The sequence below is a fragment of the Zea mays genome, chromosome 2, assembly GCF_902167145.1.
Source record: "Zea mays cultivar B73 chromosome 2, Zm-B73-REFERENCE-NAM-5.0, whole genome shotgun sequence".
NCBI lineage: Eukaryota > Viridiplantae > Streptophyta > Magnoliopsida > Poales > Poaceae > Zea > Zea mays.
In genome coordinates, this window is record NC_050097.1 from 235,914,845 (window position 1) to 235,932,868 (window position 18,024).

An 18,024-nucleotide genomic window follows, 5' to 3' on the forward strand; every position below is an offset into this window, starting at 1 on the left:
CTAGAGCATAAGCATTTTTAATCTTAACATGCTTCTTATTTTCTTTAATAAGGAAGTCCTCTTGAGAATCCAAAAGGTCATCCTTTTCATGAATAGCACTAATCAATTCATTTAATTTTTCTTTTTGTTCCATGTTAAGGTTGGCAAAAAGGGTACGTAAATTATCTTCCTCATCACTAGCATTATCATCACTAGAGGATTCATATCTAGTGGAGGGTTTAGATTTAACCTTCTTTTTGCCATCCTTTGCCATGAGGCATTTATGGCCGACGTTGGGGAAGAGGAGTCCCTTGGTGACGGCGATGTTGGCGGCGTCCTCGTCGTCGGAGGAGTCGCTTGAGCTTTCGTCGGAGTCCCACTCCCGACAAACATGGGCATCGCCGCCCTTCTTCTTGTAGTACCTCTTCTTCTCCTTTCTTCTCCCCTTCTTGTCGTCGCCCCTGTCACTATCACTTGATAATGGACATTTAGCTATAAAGTGACCGGGCTTACCACACTTGTAGCAAACCTTCTTGGAGCGGGACTTGTAGTCTTTCCCCCTCCTTTGTTTGAGGATTTGGCGGAAGCTCTTGATGACGAGCGCCATTTCCTCATTGTCGAGCTTGGAGGCGTCGATTGGTTGTCTACTTGGTGTAGACACCTCCTTCTTTTCCTCCGTCGCCTTGAATGCGACGGGTTGAGCTTCGGATGTGGAGGGATCATCAAGCTCGTTGATCTTCCTCGAGCCTTCGATCATGCACTCAAAACTTACAAAATTCCCGATTACTTCCTCGGGGGTCATTAGTGTATATCTTGGGTTGCCACGGATTAATTGAACGTGAGTAGGGTTAAGGAAAATAAGAGATCTTAGAATAACCTTAACCACCTCGTGGTCATCCCACTTTTTGTTCCCGAGGCTGCGCACTTGATTCACCAAGGTCTTGAGCCGGTTGTACATGTTTTGTGGCTCCTCCCCTTTGCGAAGCCGGAACCGACCGAGCTCCCCCTCGATCGTCTCCCGCTTGGTGATCTTTGTGAGCTCGTCTCCTTCGTGTGCGGTTTTGAGCACATCCCAAACCTGCTTGGCGCTCTTCAACCCTTGTACCTTGTTATACTCCTCTCTACTTAGAGAGGCGAGGAGTATTGTTGTTGCTTGAGAGTTGAAGTGCTCGATTTGGGCCACTTCATCCTCATCATAGTCTTTATCCCCTACAGATGGTACCTGTGCACCAAACTCAACGACATCCCATATACTTTTGTGGAGTGAGGTTAGATGAAATCGCATTAAATCACTCCACCTAGCATAATCTTCACCATCAAAAGTTGGTGGTTTGCCTAATGGGACGGAAAGTAAAGGTGCATGTTTAGAAATGCGAGGGTAGTGTAGGGGATCTTACTATACTTCTTGCGCTCTTGGCGCTTAGAAGTGACGGATGCCGCGTCGGAGCCGGAGGTGGATGGCGATGAAAAATCGGTCTCGTAGTAGACCACTTTCCTCATTCTCTTTTTCTTGTCCCCACTCCGACGCGTCTTGTGAGAAGAGGATTTCTCCTTCTTCTCCTTTTGGTGTGAAGAAGACTTCTTCTCCTTCCCTTTGGAGGAGTTCTTCTTCTCCTTTCTCTTGGTGCGGGACTCTTCCGATGAAGTGCTCCCATGGCTTGTAGTGGGCTTTTCGCCGGTCTCCATCTCCTTCTTGGTGTGATCTCCCGACATCACTTCGAGCGGTTAGGCTCTAATGAAGCACCGAGCTTTGATACCAATTGATAGTCGCCTAGAGGGGGGTGAATAGGGCGAAACTGAAATTTACAAAAATAAACACAACTACAAGCCGGGTTAGCGTTAGAAATATAAACGAGTCCGCGAGAGAGGGTGAAAAACAAATCGCAAGCAAATGAAGAGTGTGACACGCGGATTTGTTTTACCGAGGTTCGGTTCTCGCAAACCTACTCCCCGTTGAGGAGGCCACAAAGGCCGGGTCTCTTTCAACCCTTCCCTCTCTCAAACGGTCCCTCGGACCGAGTGAGCTTCTCTTCTCAAATCAAAGCCGGGAATAAAACTTCCCCGCAAGGGCCACCACACACTTGGTGCCTCTTGCCTTGATTACAATGGAGTTTTGATCACAAGAACAAGTGAGAAAGAAAAGAAGCAATCCAAGCGCAAGAGCTCAAAAGAACACGACAAATCTCTCTCGCTTATCACTAAAGCCTTGTGTGGAATTGGAGAGGATTTGATCTCTTTGGTGTGTCTAGAATTGAATGCCTAGCTCTTGTAAGTGGTTGAGAAGTGGAAAACTTGGATGCAATGAATGGTGGGGTGGTTGGGGGTATTTATAGCCCCAACCACCAAACTTGACCGTTGGTGGAGGCTGTCTGTCGATGGCGCACCGGAAAGTCCGGTGCCCCAGCCACGTCACCAGTGTCGTTGGAATCTGACCGTTGGAGTTCTGACTTCTGGGCCCGCCTCGATGTCCGGTGGCGCACCGGACATGAACTGTTCAGTGTCCGGTGCGCCGGTATGGGCGCGCCTGCCTTCTGCGCGCGCTGCGCGCGCATTTAATGCGTTGCAGGTAGCCGTTGGCGCGAAGTAGTCGTTGCTCCGAGGATGCACCGGACAGTCCGGTGCACACCGGACATGTCCGGTGAATTATAGCGGAGCAGCCTTCGTGAAAATCCCGAGGCTGGCGAGTTCCGGAGCAGCGTCTTCGTTGGAGCACCGGACACTGTCCGGTGTACACCGGACAGTCCGGTGAATTATAGCGCGCCGGTTCTGAATTTTCCCGAAGGTGACGAGTTGGAGTTGGAGTCCTCTGGTGCACCGGACACTATCCGGTGCGCCAGACCAGAGGAGCCTTCGGTTGCTCCTTTGCATTTTTGTTGAACTCAATACTTGGTCTTTTTATTGGCTAAGTGTGAACCTTTTGCACCTGTATAACTTATACACTTGAATAAACTAGTTAGTCCAAAGATTTGTGTTGGGCAATTCAACCACCAAAATTATATAGGAACTAGGTGTAAGCCTAATTCCCTTTCATATTGTTTTAACTTAATCAATGAAAATGATGTGATTATTTATGATACGACGATGTTATACCGATGATGATATTGTGATACTCTAGGGGACTCAGGCCATTTTCCTGAGTACCTCTCTGTAAGAACCTGTTCGTGGAGTGACCACCCGGGATAACAGTGCAACCATGAGGGTGGAATGGGACGCCCTTAGCTGATTAATTAGATGAACCTAATTGTGTAGTTGGCTTTGACTGAGGGCCATCAATGGGGGCTGGGGCGTAGTGCTCGCTCTGCCAAGGGGGGTGCAGAGGTTCATTCGATTTGGTTTTGTTAGTCACCCACCTTGGGGAGGTGTACTGCGTTTGTACGACTAGCGAAACCTAACAAGCAACTATGCACCAGGGGAGGCTTTGTAAAGGCTACGTAGTGTATCCCTGGTCATTCACCTCGGTAGTGAAGATCAGGTCTGTACAACCCAGGCTGGAAAGGGATCACGACTTGTGGGTAAAGTGTACAACCTCTGCAGAGTGTTAGAAACTGGTATATCAGCCGAGCTCACGGTTAAGAGTAGCCTTGGGATCCTCTTTGATTAGAAGAGCTTTGATTACTTTTATGATGATGGTTAAGAATGTTGGTTATAATTATGATCTCTGGTATTTTTTTTGAGGGAGTACTTTTGGGCAATAACTGAGTTTATTACTGAAACTTGGCTCTAGTAATAGTAATAAATGTTTGACCAACTAAAAGCAACTACTTAACCTTAGCCCCACATATAGCTAGTCCACTTTAGCCAAACGGGACATTTGCTGAGTACGTTGATGTGTACTCACCCTTACTTTACAAACCACCCCACCCTAGGTTGTCCCCACTGTACTCAGTGCTCAGGAGGAGATGCTGGCAACATGGAGGACTTTGAGGAGTTCCAAGACTACGACAAGTTCTAGTTTATCTTAGTGGCAAAGCCCCCAGTCAGCTGCTTGTGTAGGCTTAACTTCTACGTTTCATTTTCCGCACTTTGATATTAATGTTAAAGACAATGGTTATGTATTAGACCCTGTGGATGTCTCGGACATCTTATCGTAATAAAGTACCTTTCCGCTATTTACTTTGAGCATTATGTGATGATGTCCAATTATATAATCGCTGTGTACGTGAGTTTCTGATCCTGGCACGTACATGGTTCGCATTCGGTTTACCTTCCAAAACCGGGTGTGACATATCGTCACTATCACTCGAATCGGAATCATCGTCCCTATGGAAAGGATACATAGCGAACAATGGCTAACTAGCTGGAGTTATGTGGGATGTGTGCAGAATTGGGAGGAGCACGTATGCATATATATAGGTGAGATGAATGTGGCTTGTGTGGGAAGCTCGTGTCTTCCACTGCAAGCTAACCGTGGCTTGCTGCGTACGACTGTTCGCTGTGTGCATCCAACAGAAGCTTGGTTCAATATTCACGTCTCAATGTTTAAGAAAAATCTGGACGAGGCACAATAATAAGGTTTGTTATGGAATTCCAAAATTAAATTTAACTTAAATTATGTCTGTATGTTCTGCATAATTTATAAACCATAAATATTTTTTACTTAACAAAAAATAAATTCCAACATGGCAACATGACAGACGTGTCGAAAAGGAAAAAGAAAATTGAAAAAATAAGTTGGTTATGTTAGTTAGGTGGAAATATATATTTAATATGTAGAGGGATATATAGGAAAATTTATAGGAGAACGGTTGTGGGAAGAGTGAATATAGGGGAGAGAATCTTGCTGACGTTGCTGCATAGTAATATTTAGAGGGAAAAATTTAGGAAGCATCGTTGCTTACAGCCTAAGAGCAACTCCAAAAGGATGTTAAAAATTTTACCCCAAAAATTGATTATTAAGAGCAGGCTAAAAATTTTTAAGAGTGAATTATGATGGGTACTCCGACAGTTCCTTTAAGGTGCTGTTTGGTTCGTTGATTTAGTGCCATAATCAGTTAACAGGGTAATCTATTACGATTGCTTTATTTTTAAGAGTGAATTATGATGGGTACTCCGACAGTTCCTTTAAGGTGCTGTTTGGTTCGTTGATTTAGTGCCATAATCAGTTAACAGGGTAATCTATTACGATTGCTTTATGTTTGGTTAGACTATACCGTAAACGATTGCAGTGGATGCAATACCAGCCGATACAAAATCATTGCCGCTGTTTTTTGACTGTTAGCCAACTCCGATACGTCTTTTTGGATCCCACGTTGCAACCAAACATAGACTGGTAACCGTTCACAGTAAAGGATAGCGGGTGCAATAAGTTCCATTCTCATTACCACTACCTGCTGCCAAACCAAACAACACGTAAATGTGACATGTGGCGCAATCTGTACAATCGTCGTGATGTTGTGAATGATCTGATACGTTGAGGAATGAATTGGAGAGGGATAGAACACACCAAAATATGAGAGAGAAGAGGTTGTAGATGCGGGACGCTAATTTTTTAAGAAAAAATGATGAAGTTGTTGGAATAAGAAAAATCACTATTTTAACTAATATATGTTACATGTTCTTTTGTAGTGCTCTAAGACTATCCGCAACCGTTCCCCCTATATTTTCCCCCTAAATCTTACTATGCAGCCACGTCAGCAAGATTCCCTCCCCTAAATTTACTCGTCCCGCAACCGTTCCCCCTAAATATTCCCCTACATATCCCTCTACTCATTAAATATACATTTCCCTACAACTAACATAACCAACTAGTTTTTTTATTTTTATTGTTTTTTTCAACACGTTTTGATTACTAGATGAAACTAGGTTAACAAATTTTTTTTAATTATTCCTCTTAATTAAGACATACTATGTACAAAATCAAATATTACAATATTTAATTGTAATCCTTCTTACAAAATTTCATTTACAATTAATGAACCTTAGCGGTCTTCGGAATTGTTCCATTCATATGTGCACGAACTTCTCTGAAGCACACTTACTTTGGAAGACAAACCTTTCAGTCGTACGGTGCAAGCCACGACTATCTTACGATGCAAGACACCGTTGCCTTTCATACGAAGCCACGGATGGCTTTCAATGGAAGCCATCTTCCCCCCCACCTTTGCTCTCCCCTATATATATTCAATGAACCTCTACCATATTCTTCACCCATAGTACTCAGTGAATCAAGTTATCCATAGTTCGTTATGTCTCCGAGCCATACGGAAGATGAGTTTGCTTCGAGTGATTCGAGTGATAGTGAGGATGAAACTCTTTTGCTTGTCAACCTACTAACCCTAAACATTGCGGCTCAACACCTTCACCGCCGACGGTCCGGTCTACCCCGCCGTGTCATTCACAGAGATCATTTCGCTGGAGAAAACCTCATCCAACATCACTACTTCGCCGCTAACCCAGTGTATCCACCGCATGTGTTTCGTAGAAGGTGCGCACTTCATACATTTGTCTTATGTTATCATTTGTTCAAGTTTTGACAATTATGCAATACCATTTATATAGGTTCCGCATGAGTAGGCCTTTGTTTCTCCGCATTCTGCATGGTCTTCAACAACACGATATTTACTTTACACAAAGAGTTGACGCAACTGGTATGCCCGGACTAGGACCATTACAAAAAGTTTGTGCGGCCATGCGGATACTTGCTTATGGCTTACCTTCAGATGCGGTAGACGAGTATATTCAAATTGGGGAATCAACGGCTAGGGAATGCCTTCATCATTTTTGTCGCGCAATCATTGATTGTTTTAGTGCCTGGTATTTACGCACTCCAACTCAAGATGACATTACTCGCATCATGCATAATAGTGAGTCGCGGGGTTTTCCTGGCATGTTGGGATCCATCGATTGCATGCACTGGGAGTGGAGGAACTGTCCAACGGCATGGCGAGGTCAATTTTGTGGTCGAAATGGTAGGGCATCGATGATACTTGAAGCAGTTGCAACGTATGATCTATGGATTTGGCATGCATTTTTTGGCATGCCTGGGACAAACAATGACGTTAACGTGCTCCACCGATCCCCCGTATTTGACCCAATCACTACTGGTCGAATGCCACCTGTCAATTACACAGTTAATGGTAATGCGTACAACTTCGGTTATTACCTCGCTGATGGTATTTACCCCAACTGGCCTACTTTTGTGAAAGCAATCCGACACCCATACGAGGAAAAGAAAGTCTACTTCACTCAGATGCAGGAAAGTTGCCGAAAGGATATTGAGCGTGCATTTGGAGTACTTGATAGTGAAGGTGGATAAGAATCTGTGTATGGACTCATTCCAACCGACCCAAGAGGGTTCCTCACAAAATTCATGTAGTGATTCCAATATAGTGCAGATTGGGAAGCAGGGATCATGGTTGATTGGGAACTAGTATTCCCTGGCTGAATTGGAGCCCACATTGTAGTTGGACCTTGACCAGGACTAGGAAAATTAATGTTTCCCATGATGTTGCAATCGACTGGATTCTGCTGCATGTAGCCCGTTGGCCATAAGGGTGGTGGTGGTGGAAATTGCTGGGCATTTGAGGGATTTGACATCGCCTGCGACGATGTCGCATTGCTGGCAGGGTCCATGCTAGGATATGTGGAGATGGCACACATTTAGTCATATGATACACTTTGAAGGCAATCGACAAAACGAGGTACGTTAAACTTAAGACAAACCATATAAAGACACTGAAATAATAGAACCATAATTTAATGAACTTATTAAGGAGTAGCATCAGAACATTTAAAATTCATCATAGTTCACAGACGACAACGTTCTGGACATCATACTAACTTAAGCTGACGAGGTAGCATGGAGAATTAGACATACATGACACGACTAGTTCGACAACATGACAACTACGACAACCCGAGTACTGGGATGTTCAAAAGCAAATCCTGCTTGTACAGCTGGAATACAGTGAACTAATAAATATTCCAATAGCTATTACGAGTTGACCTATCTGAGTCGCTGAAGTACCACTCGTCACTCACATCCGGGCAGTAGAACTCCTCTTCGTCGACAGATGGTTCAGTAACTGTTGGAGGGGTCGACGGAGATGTCGGTTCAACACTTATGTCATCCCCCTCGTACTTAGCAATTTCAGGAAAAGCTTGGACTTTTGCCTCTAAGGCATCTTGGTGAAGCAAATCAAGTTTTTCTTTCATGGCAAAGAGGGTTCTAGCTAATATCTCTTCGTCATGCATGTGGTCTAATGCATGATCTACTAATCCACGAAGGGATTTTGTGGCATCCTCGTCACAGTCGACAAGTACTTTAACCAAAGACTTCATGGTATCTTCTTTCGAGGATGCCATTCGGAACTGTGCTGCAAAGAATAATAAATGAACAAACACTACGATTTCCTTATGAACCATACAGGCGTAACGAATTGAAAACAACCCAACATATTTATCAATGATGTTGCATGCAACAAGTAAAGATTTCAATTGTAGCAGTCATATTGAAGCATGGAACATAACATATTTATATTAGTATAACACTGCAAATGTTATGACTGGTAAGGCCAACATATGGGAATTAGAAATAACAAAAATTTGACTAGTTCGATATATTGTTGTTTCATGTGGTCATGGACTGAAAATACAAGCAATGCACTCATTGTACAGCAGTAACAAATGTTTGATGTCAGTCTTGTACAAAACAGTTAAGGAGATAATTAACAAACAATGCACTCCATGTAAGAAGAAACATTGCTTTAATGCGAGGGTTGTACAAAACATTGTAGGATACAAAAAACAAGCTATGTACTCCATGCAAGCACAAACATAATGAACATAATAAAGAACTGTCTGCTCATACCATAACTTGCTGAAGAAAACATAATGTTAATGGGAAGATATTGGGAAATAAGTGAGGGTTATACACATTACTACAACACAAATAAATTAGTTGTTGTATCAATATAGAAAGCTACTATATGAAGGTGGACAATAGTTTAGTATCGTCCACTCGTATACAAGGGTGACAAACAAATTGGGGGGTAGTACAGCAACACAATTAGGGTTCACATACACCTAACACTATGAATGAACATGAGGCATACTAAGTTCAGAAGTAATGCCCCCTCTGATTATGTCAATGAGAGTTTTAAAAAGGATAATAAACAATGAACATTACACTGAGTTGGTTGAAGTAACACATTGTGGGGCACCCAACTATTAATCACTCTAGTACATTTACTAAAATGACCTGTTGTTGTGGACAGTGTTCATCCAAAATTAATTCGAGAAGACTACACTTGAAGGCAGTATGCAAGCAAGTCCGTAGTGTAGGGATTACAAAATAATGGCAGGTGAAGAACCTGTGGCCCGAATTGTAAGCACAACCAAATTTAGTTCGACCAAGTTTGAAAGACATTCAGCGGGTGAGTACCTTACAATTGTGTAACCCTAATAGGCAGACCAGATCCGCGGAAATTTGTGAACTGGGGATTCATCGTTTGTTTGCGGATGAAATTTCTTACGGTTCAAAGGATAACTGGATTGCCGTAGTAATAAGATGTTCAAAGTTGTGCGGAAGATTAACATAAACAATACGGGTCGAAGGGCGTACCTCAAGATCCGAAGATTTGGGCGGCAATAAGACGAATCGAACTGCTGGATTGGGGATCCGATGAAGGCGTCGATGGTCGGACGGGGAAAGCAACCAAGCGGTGGCGACGAACCTGGACGGAGCCGGATTTGCGCCCGCTTCGTCTTCGGTCTTGACCGGAGCACCTTGCTGACCACCTCCACTTCGTCGTCCACAGCTCCGACGGGGACCGGCACGCTAGCGCGCCCGAATCGCCGTCGCCTCGTCGCGAATCGCCGAAACGCAGGCGCCTCGAACAGGAGAGAAGACGACCGCGAAGCTTCCGGTCGGTGCCGCGGGCGGATTCTTCCGCGCGAAGAAGTGGAGGGGGACTGCACAGTGACGCCCTGCATCTGGCGTGAGAGAGAAGAGGGCGGCGGCGAGGGGAGGCGGATAGCGGCGACCGCTGCGGAGAGAAGGGGTGAACAGTAACCCCTATACCGTGAACAGTGATAGGGGAGGGGGTGCGAAGGGGGAGCGTTGCAGTCAGTCTAAACCACCCATTCCCCGTCTCGTGCACCTCCTCCGAAATCCGCCTCCTCTCACGCACGCGGCCCAACCAACCTGCCCCAAAACCTAGCTAGATTTAGAAAAACAAAAAACCTGTCCCCAACCCGAACCGTGAGATGGCTGAGTACGGCGAGCGCTACCAGGGCAACGGCGACCAGGCCACGGCCGAGGGTGGCTATGCGCAGACCGAGTACGCCGCCGGCGCCGGTGGCTCGCCGCCCTCCGACAGCAATCCCTCCGTGTTCTCCGACCACGCCGACGGCCGCTCCTCCCAGCCCCAGGTTCGTACCGACCGCTCGCTTGGAGGCGCGCGATCCGTTGGAGTTCGAGCTAAATGTGGGCTCTAGAGGGATAGATCCGATGCGTCGGGTCGATTTGTTCCGTTGCGGCGTTATGGTTGCGGTATTACTGGGTGCAGCGGTCATTGTCGCTAATGCTAACCTTAGCCCGTGATTTATTTCTCCTGGTACTTGTTTCCTCACCAATAATCAATGCAAATAAATAAAAGTAAAAACCGGGCGGTCAAGTGATGGTTCTGTCTGTGCGACTTACTGCGGGATAAGGCTTGTTGGTCCATGTAGTGAGTTATTAGATGCCCAATCCTTATGGTAGGAGATCTTCTGTTTCTGCCAGTCTCAAATTCTTGATGTACGACTTTTACTCTCATTATAATTTATAATTTTGTGTCATCTTATTCTGCATGTTTATGTTTCATAGTTTGTGTTGTGCAGATTGGCATACAAAGTAAGCCGCATTTTGGCACTTGATTGCTGGCTGGCTGGTTAAGACTTCTTTTGGCTAAGTGCTAGGCGCATTTTCTTTTTGACTTATAGTTGGATTTGTTTTTGCCGCTTGTGGACTGATGGAGCTGGCCTTTGCCAACCTTTGTACCTGCTTAGTACCATGGTTTACAGTTATTACAGTTTTTGCTGTTTGCGTTCATAATTACAGTCATCTGACTTATTGAACTATTTCTTCTTTTCCTAGCATGAGACCCAATCACATGACAGTGGTTCCTCCAAATCTCAAGAAAGGGACCGAGAACGTGATAAGGGCAAGGACAGGGAGCGAGGCAGAGACCGTGTCCGCGAAAAGGAGAGGGGCCGAGACAGGGACAAGGATCGTGAAAGAGGTGACAGAGACAGGGATCGTGATCGCCACCACAGGGATCGTCGCGAGCGCAGCGAGATAAGGGAACACCGTGATCGTTCTGATGATCGTGACCGTCGCAGGAGTCATGATTCTGAGAGGTACTTGGTTATATGTGCAGCTTGCTTTTCTATTTTTTCTTCTGCTTTGATGATTTAGTTTTTCTAGTTGTAAACTAGTTACTGAATTGGTAATTTTGTAACAAGTTTCCACTTAACTTGATGGGACACATTCAGGATATTTAGAAAAATTGTGAGAACCTTACCATTTACTTGCTCTCTAGTTGACTAATAAATAGTTTCTGAGTTTCGCAAGCTAGAGCTCCAGCTCCAAGAAAGACAGATTTTCTTGGAGCTAGATATTTGTAGCTCCAAGAAAGACAGATTTTCTTGGAGCTAGATATTTGTAGCTCCAAGAAATATTGATCTGGAGCTGGAGTATGCCGAGATCATTTAAGTGAACCATTTTGTTTATATTATAATTTATTAGTCATTTATATTATTCCACTTAGTTTACCCTGCAAACTACACATCCAGCCTGAATCTTGGAGTTAGATCTGTGCTAAAATCTACTGGTCCGTTAGTGCCTTAGTGGTATTCTTTGATATTCCTAAGCTGCCTATTTTTCTCGAAAAACTCTCAGTAATCAGAACTCTTTGCAGTTCCATAATCATGGACTGCTTCAGGTGCTTATTAGTGACTGTTTGTTTTATTTGTTGGCTCTAGCATTCGAAAACGGGAATTATATTCTGATTCTGTTTTGGTGGTGTTTACTTCAGCTAGTTTCAAGGGATTCTGGAAATTGATGCAATATATATTTACCTGTTTAATATAGATTTATAAGTTTATATATATATTTTAGATATCTGCACTGGTTTTCATAAATTCTGTGATACACTAATGCACTACTAGTATCCATGGCACCTAATGTAATTGAAATCTCTTAGTCACTGGAACACTTCTGTTCCTTGTCACCTAGTGCTCGAGTATTTATTATTGGCTTTCTGATTTGTCTCTTATCTGAGACAACAAAACAATATAGTATAAGGATTTTTTTTAAAACTGCAAAGTTTTTGTAGCAAGCTATGATTTTGAAGTGTTTTATATTGCGATGCCAAAACTGTGAAGTTGAAAATAATATATCTAAAGGAAAGGAGATATGTGCCTTGATATTTTTTTATCTATCACAAAGACTATTGGCTGCTGTGAAAATATGATGATTGATAATGCAGGAGAAGAGATCGTGACAGAGATGGCCATCGTAGGCATCGCTCCCGTTCCCCTTCTAAGGGTCGTGACCGTGACCGCAGATCTAGTTCTCATTCACGCTCTAGATCGAAGAGGTACATGCTATGTAGTATGTACTTGTTTAACGTTTTCTTTGTTGCTGATCACACTTTTGGTTTAACTGGACCCAGTGAATAGACAACTTGTATTGTGATTTGATGTCTTTAATGAAATGCATTTTTTATGACTAGTTATTATCTCCATTGTTTTACATGTTGGGAAACTGACTCTGCAGTGAGTATTTTTCAATTTCTATATATGTTTATTTGTTGCTTTAAAATTCAGACATGTGTAACTGATGCATTGTATTCTTAATTTTATTCTTTCTGGACATGATTTATTCATTTCAAAAGAATGGTTGTCCTTTTGTTTTGTTGTACTATCTGTCAGTCTGTCAGATGTGCTGTGTTCTGTTGTTTATCTACTTGCTAACATCTGTTGTTCTGAACAGCAAGCGTGTGAGTGGTTTTGACCAAGCACCTACACAACAGGCAGTTCCTATTGTTGCTGCTGGTGTTATCCCTGGTATGATGGAAATATCATAGTTCTTTACATGTATTTATTATCCATAATTGGAATTACTCATCAATGAACTTGGTGATTAGTTATTATGCATACAATTTAGTAAAATTGATATTTAATTTGTTCTTAAGCTTTACATTGCAGTGTTAGTATATAAACTTGTGGTTCTGATGATGTATTGATGATGATGATCATCATTACTACTACTACTGCTGCCATTTTTTAGTGAGTTTGGCATTTGGCAACTTTGCTCTAATCTGAATTGTCTCCACAAAGAGTTATCTGTGTTAGGAATCTGTTTTCTTCTTTTTACAAGACCTGTGTATTTTCATTTTATTAAGCATGATGGCTGAATCTGAGTAATTTTTTTCTTGATTGTTCTTGTTGGTGTTTTTTTGTGTATGTATATGGGTTAGGAGGCAAACTTGGCCCACATTGTCATCGGCTTCCACTGGATTGAGCTGACTGCTGTAGCTTTAATGTACGAGGACACTATCTGGTGTGATATATTGTTTATCTTCATATCAGCATGTGGTACATTTTTGGTAGTTTCATAGTTTGATTTTCTTGAAGCAATACGCCACAACTGATGTGGAGTTTTGAGGAAAAGGGTTTCCTATGTATGGATTTTATCAATGGTGGTCTTCTATTATTTTGTTCTATAGTATCTTTTGGTAGGTAAGTTTAATCATCATTTCCACAATTTTTTTCTGTTGATGATTGCAGGTCAGCTGCCTGGTGTCACCGCTCCTATTCCTGGGGTTGGGGTGCTTCCAAACTTGTATAATTTGGCTGCAGGACAGGTAACCCATGTGTTTCTTTTTTTTGGGTTGTTTAATTTGAGCTTCAACCGTGAATGGTCATTCTGTTGTGATCTGGCATCCAAATTTGATAATGAACTGTCCTTGTTTCTTGGGCACACTTGTATTTTCTATTATTTGATCATGTTTGTTGCTTTCTAATTTTGCTTGCCTTGCATCAGTTCAACCCCCATGTTATTCAGCCACAAGCCATGACACAACAGGCTACCCGGCATGCTCGGCCTGTCTATGTGGGCGGACTTCCTCCAACTGCTAATGAGCAGGTAATTACTTGGATAGTTTAATTTATTTTCATTTGTTTCTATTTGGTCTTCTATATATATCCTTAACAGTTCATTATTTCATACAGACCGTTGCCATATTCTTCAATGGAGTTATGGCTGCTATTGGAGGAAACACAGCTGGTCCAGGTGATGCTGTTCCCAGTCAACCACCGCTATGGCCTAGGGGCTTCATTCAGCAGCATCCTTTGGATTGCAACATGATGAGAAACATTAATTTTTCTAATGCATCCTATGGTCCAACAACAATGTGGGCTCCCATTCAGACAGGAAATATAAGTTCCGAATCAACCATGCTACCAGCCACACAATCTGCAGTATATTGGAATCATTATATGAACTTTGTCAGGAATCCTCTTGGTTCAGTTCAAGGAAATCCTTTTCCAGATTCGTTTTCAGGTACAAATACTAGTACACCTTTGCAGGGTTCGAATACAATACCTTCAATACCTGTCAACTTGGAGTCCGCTGCTGAACATAGTGTTCAGGACATCAATAGTCCTATAAAGACTTCTGCCCCTGTTACAAAACCAAAGAAAACAAAGGAACAAAATTATACTGCTGCTGAAGACCTTCTACTTTGCACAACCTGGTTGCAAATTAGCAGTGATCCTATTGTCCACACTGGACAAAGGAAGAAGGGACTTTGGGCACGAATAGAAAAAAGGTACAACGAACAAAGGGGCGAGTACCCTTGTAGAATGAATCGAGCCCTTAGCAGCAGATGGGACAAGATTAGAGCAGATGTTGGTAAGTTCTCAGGCTGTTACGCAAGAGTGCTGCGAGAGAAACAAAGTGGTTTGACAGACGACGATAAGGTAAGCACTGACGTAGTGTTATTATCAACTGTTTCTAGTTAGCTCCATTTGTATGGGCTCGACATATTCTTATCGCTTCCATACTTTTGCAGACTTCCAAGGCGGCAACTTTGTTTGCACATGAGGAGAACAAACCATTTCATTTTATGCATTGCTGGCATAAGCTGAAGGGGGAACCTAAATGGGAGAGCATTTGTCAAGGACCTTTCCGAGGATTACATGGAAAAGCAATTGGATCTTCTGGTGGTCCTTTTATTGGTGTAGAAGAATCAGATAGTGGGTCTGCTGGTTTGACTGGTAAACGGCCTCTCTGTCGTGATTCTTCTAAATCAGAGAGAAAGAAGGCTGCGTCATCAACGACGACGGAATACTTAAGCCGTCTTCAAGAATTAACTGAAAAACTAATTCAGCGCATCATAGAAAAGGGTGAGAAGAAATATAAGTACAATGAACAGGACATGGAGCTAGAGAAGAAGAGGTTGGACTTGGAAGCAAAAAAATTAAGCATTCGTAAAAGGGAATTGAGATTAAAAGAACTAAGTATGGCCGAACAACAACTCGAGATGCTGGAGCGTACTCGTGAAGACGAGGTCGATCCAGAAGTATGGAGTATGATGAAGGAGCGCAAAAAACATTTGCAGCAGTTCATATTTAGTTTTTGCTAAATTTACTGTTGTTTAACATGTCGTGCTTCTGTTTCCATATCCGGTTTGCGAAGAAATTTATAAGTGCATTGTCTTATTTGCTTTCTAAAACATTATAAAGTTGTTGTATGCTTATGTCTTGCAAGACATGTCAGTGTTATTAAAGTTTGTAACGTTAATTCTGAAAGGAAATGGGCATTAACTATTTTCTATAATCGATTTTGGTGGTTGACTTACAACATAAACCACATGAACTAACTAGTTTGTCTAGATATCATTTATCACAGACGCATAAGGTTTACACAAACCAAAAAAGAAATTCAATTAGACACTCAATAAAAAATTGGAGCAAGACTTAGAGTGTGCTCGTTTTTGGTGCACCAGACAGTGTCTGGTGTGCACCGCACACTGTCCGTTGCACCAAGCCAGCCATGAGATGAATTAGCCACTCTTGGGTTTCTATTGGGTGCGCTCCATTATAATTCACCGGACTGTCCGGTGTGCAACAGACTGTCCGGTGAGTCAGTGGAGTAACGACTCCCTACGTGCCAACGGTCGACTGTGCAGAGCTACAGTGATGAACAGTGTTGCGGTAGAAGTCAGAGTGCACTGGATTGTCCGGTGTGGCATTGGTCTGTCCGGTGCAGCAAGACGCCAAGACGCTCAAACGGTCAATTGCTCCTAACCCTAACGGACGCACTGACGTGGCGTGCACCGGACAGTGCATAGTGACTGTCCGGTGGTGCCTGCAAGCTGAGCCAACGACTATGAAATGGTTGGGGGCTATAAATACCCCTCAACCACCTCATTCACTTCCATCCAAGTTTTCTGAACATCACATTCAATACAAGAGCAAAAGACTCCACTCGAAGACACATTCAATAGATCAAATCCTCTCCAAGCCACCAAATCAACTCAATTCCATTAGGGACTTGAGAGATGGTGTTTTGTGTTCTTTTGTTGCTCTTATTGCTTGGATTGGCCTTTTTCTTTTCCCTTCTATTTCTCAAGTGACTTGTAATCGAAGCAAGAGACACCTAAGTGTGTGGTGGTCCTTGCGGGGTCTAAGTGACCCGTGAGATTAAAGAAAAGGCCCACTCGGTCCAAGTGGCCGTCTGAGAGAGGGAAAGTGTGAAATAGACCCGACCTTTGTGACATCCTCAACGGGGACTAGGTTCTTTGGAACCAAACCTCGGTAAAACAAATCACTGTGTCTACTCGCTTTGATTCTCACTTGATTTGTTTTGCACTCTTTCCTCTCTCTAACATTTCTTTGCCAATATTGATTTGAGTTTGCTCCCAAACGTCATCCACATTATTTGAGCAACTTGTGGCAAGAGAAACAATCTTCCGCCTTTAATTTAATTCTAACGCTAATCTCCAGCCTTTATGTGTGTTTAAGTTTATAAATTTCAGGTTTCGCCTATTCACCCCCCTCTAGGCGACTTTCAATTGGTATCAGAAGCCAGTGTTTCATTAAGAGTCTAACCAACTCGAAGTGATGTCTGGAGATCACGCCGAGAGAGAGATCGTGACCGGCGAGAAGGCCACGGGCTCGCGGAGGACTCTACCAAAAGAGTCCGGCAACAAGTACAAGGAGGAATCCCCTTCCTCCATCAAGTCACATAGGAGGGGTGGCAAGAAGAAGATGAAGAAGAAGAAGGTGGTCTACTACGAGACCGATTTTTCAACACCCTCCACCTCCAGCAACGAGTCGTCCACTACTTCTAAGCGCCATGAGCGTAAGAAGTATAGTAAGATGCCCCTACGCTATGCCCGTATTTCAAAGCGTGCTCCATTACTTTCTGTACCCCTAGGCAAACCACCATATTTTGATGGTGAAGATTATTGTATCCGGAGTGATAAAATGAGGCATCATCTAACCTCACTACACGAAAGCATATAGGACATTGTTAAATTTGGAGCGCAGGTACCACAGGTGGGGGACGAGGACTATGACTCGGACGAGGTCGCCCAAATTAGACACTTCAACTCCTAAGCAACTTCTATACTCCTCGCCTCCTTGTGTCGAGAGGAGTATAATAAGGTGCAAGGGTTGAAGAACGCCAAAGAAATTTGGGACGTCCTCAAAACCGCGCACGAAGGGGACGAGGTGACCAAAATCACCAAGCACGAAACGATCGAGGGAGAGCTCGGTCGATTCGTCCTCAACAAAGGGGAAGAGCCGCAAGCCATGTACAACCGGGTCAAGACGATGGTCAATCAAGTGTGTAACCTCGGGAGCACAAAATGGGATGACCATGAAATGGTTAAGGTTATTCTTAGATCCCTCGTATTTTGTAATCCTACTCAAGTTCAATTAATATGTGAGGATCCTAGATACAAATAGATCTCTCCCGAGGAGGTGATTGGCAAGTTTGTGAGCTTTGAACTTATGATCGAAGACTCCAAACACATTGTCAACTTGGAGCAA

General features: G+C 43.2%; 2 protein-coding genes across 3 annotated transcripts; both read left to right on the forward strand.

Moving 5' to 3' along the window:
• Positions 1 to 6,143: 6,143 nt before the first annotated feature.
• Positions 6,144 to 7,582, forward strand: LOC103649441 (uncharacterized). The gene is made up of 4 exons (XM_008673709.2): positions 6,144 to 6,403; positions 6,478 to 7,226; positions 7,314 to 7,348; positions 7,457 to 7,582. Exons 1-4 carry the CDS (start codon positions 6,165 to 6,167, stop codon positions 7,580 to 7,582), a joined length of 1,149 nt encoding a protein of 382 aa, XP_008671931.1. The 5' UTR covers positions 6,144 to 6,164.
• A 2,449-nt stretch (positions 7,583 to 10,031) lies between these two features.
• Positions 10,032 to 15,805, forward strand: LOC103648165 (Splicing factor U2af large subunit B). 2 transcript variants are annotated; one of them, XM_008672653.3, is made up of 8 exons: positions 10,032 to 10,350; positions 11,057 to 11,319; positions 12,450 to 12,560; positions 12,956 to 13,029; positions 13,753 to 13,829; positions 14,009 to 14,110; positions 14,197 to 14,946; positions 15,039 to 15,805. In XM_008672653.3, the coding sequence occupies exons 1-8, from the start codon at positions 10,186 to 10,188 to the stop codon at positions 15,609 to 15,611; spliced, it is 2,115 nt and encodes a 704-aa protein (XP_008670875.1). In that variant the 5' UTR covers positions 10,032 to 10,185; the 3' UTR covers positions 15,612 to 15,805. The 2 variants fall into 2 exon arrangements, with proteins under 2 accessions (XP_008670875.1, XP_008670876.1); XM_008672654.4 differs by having other exon boundaries at positions 10,033 to 10,350; positions 14,030 to 14,110.
• Positions 15,806 to 18,024: the final 2,219 nt, after the last annotated feature.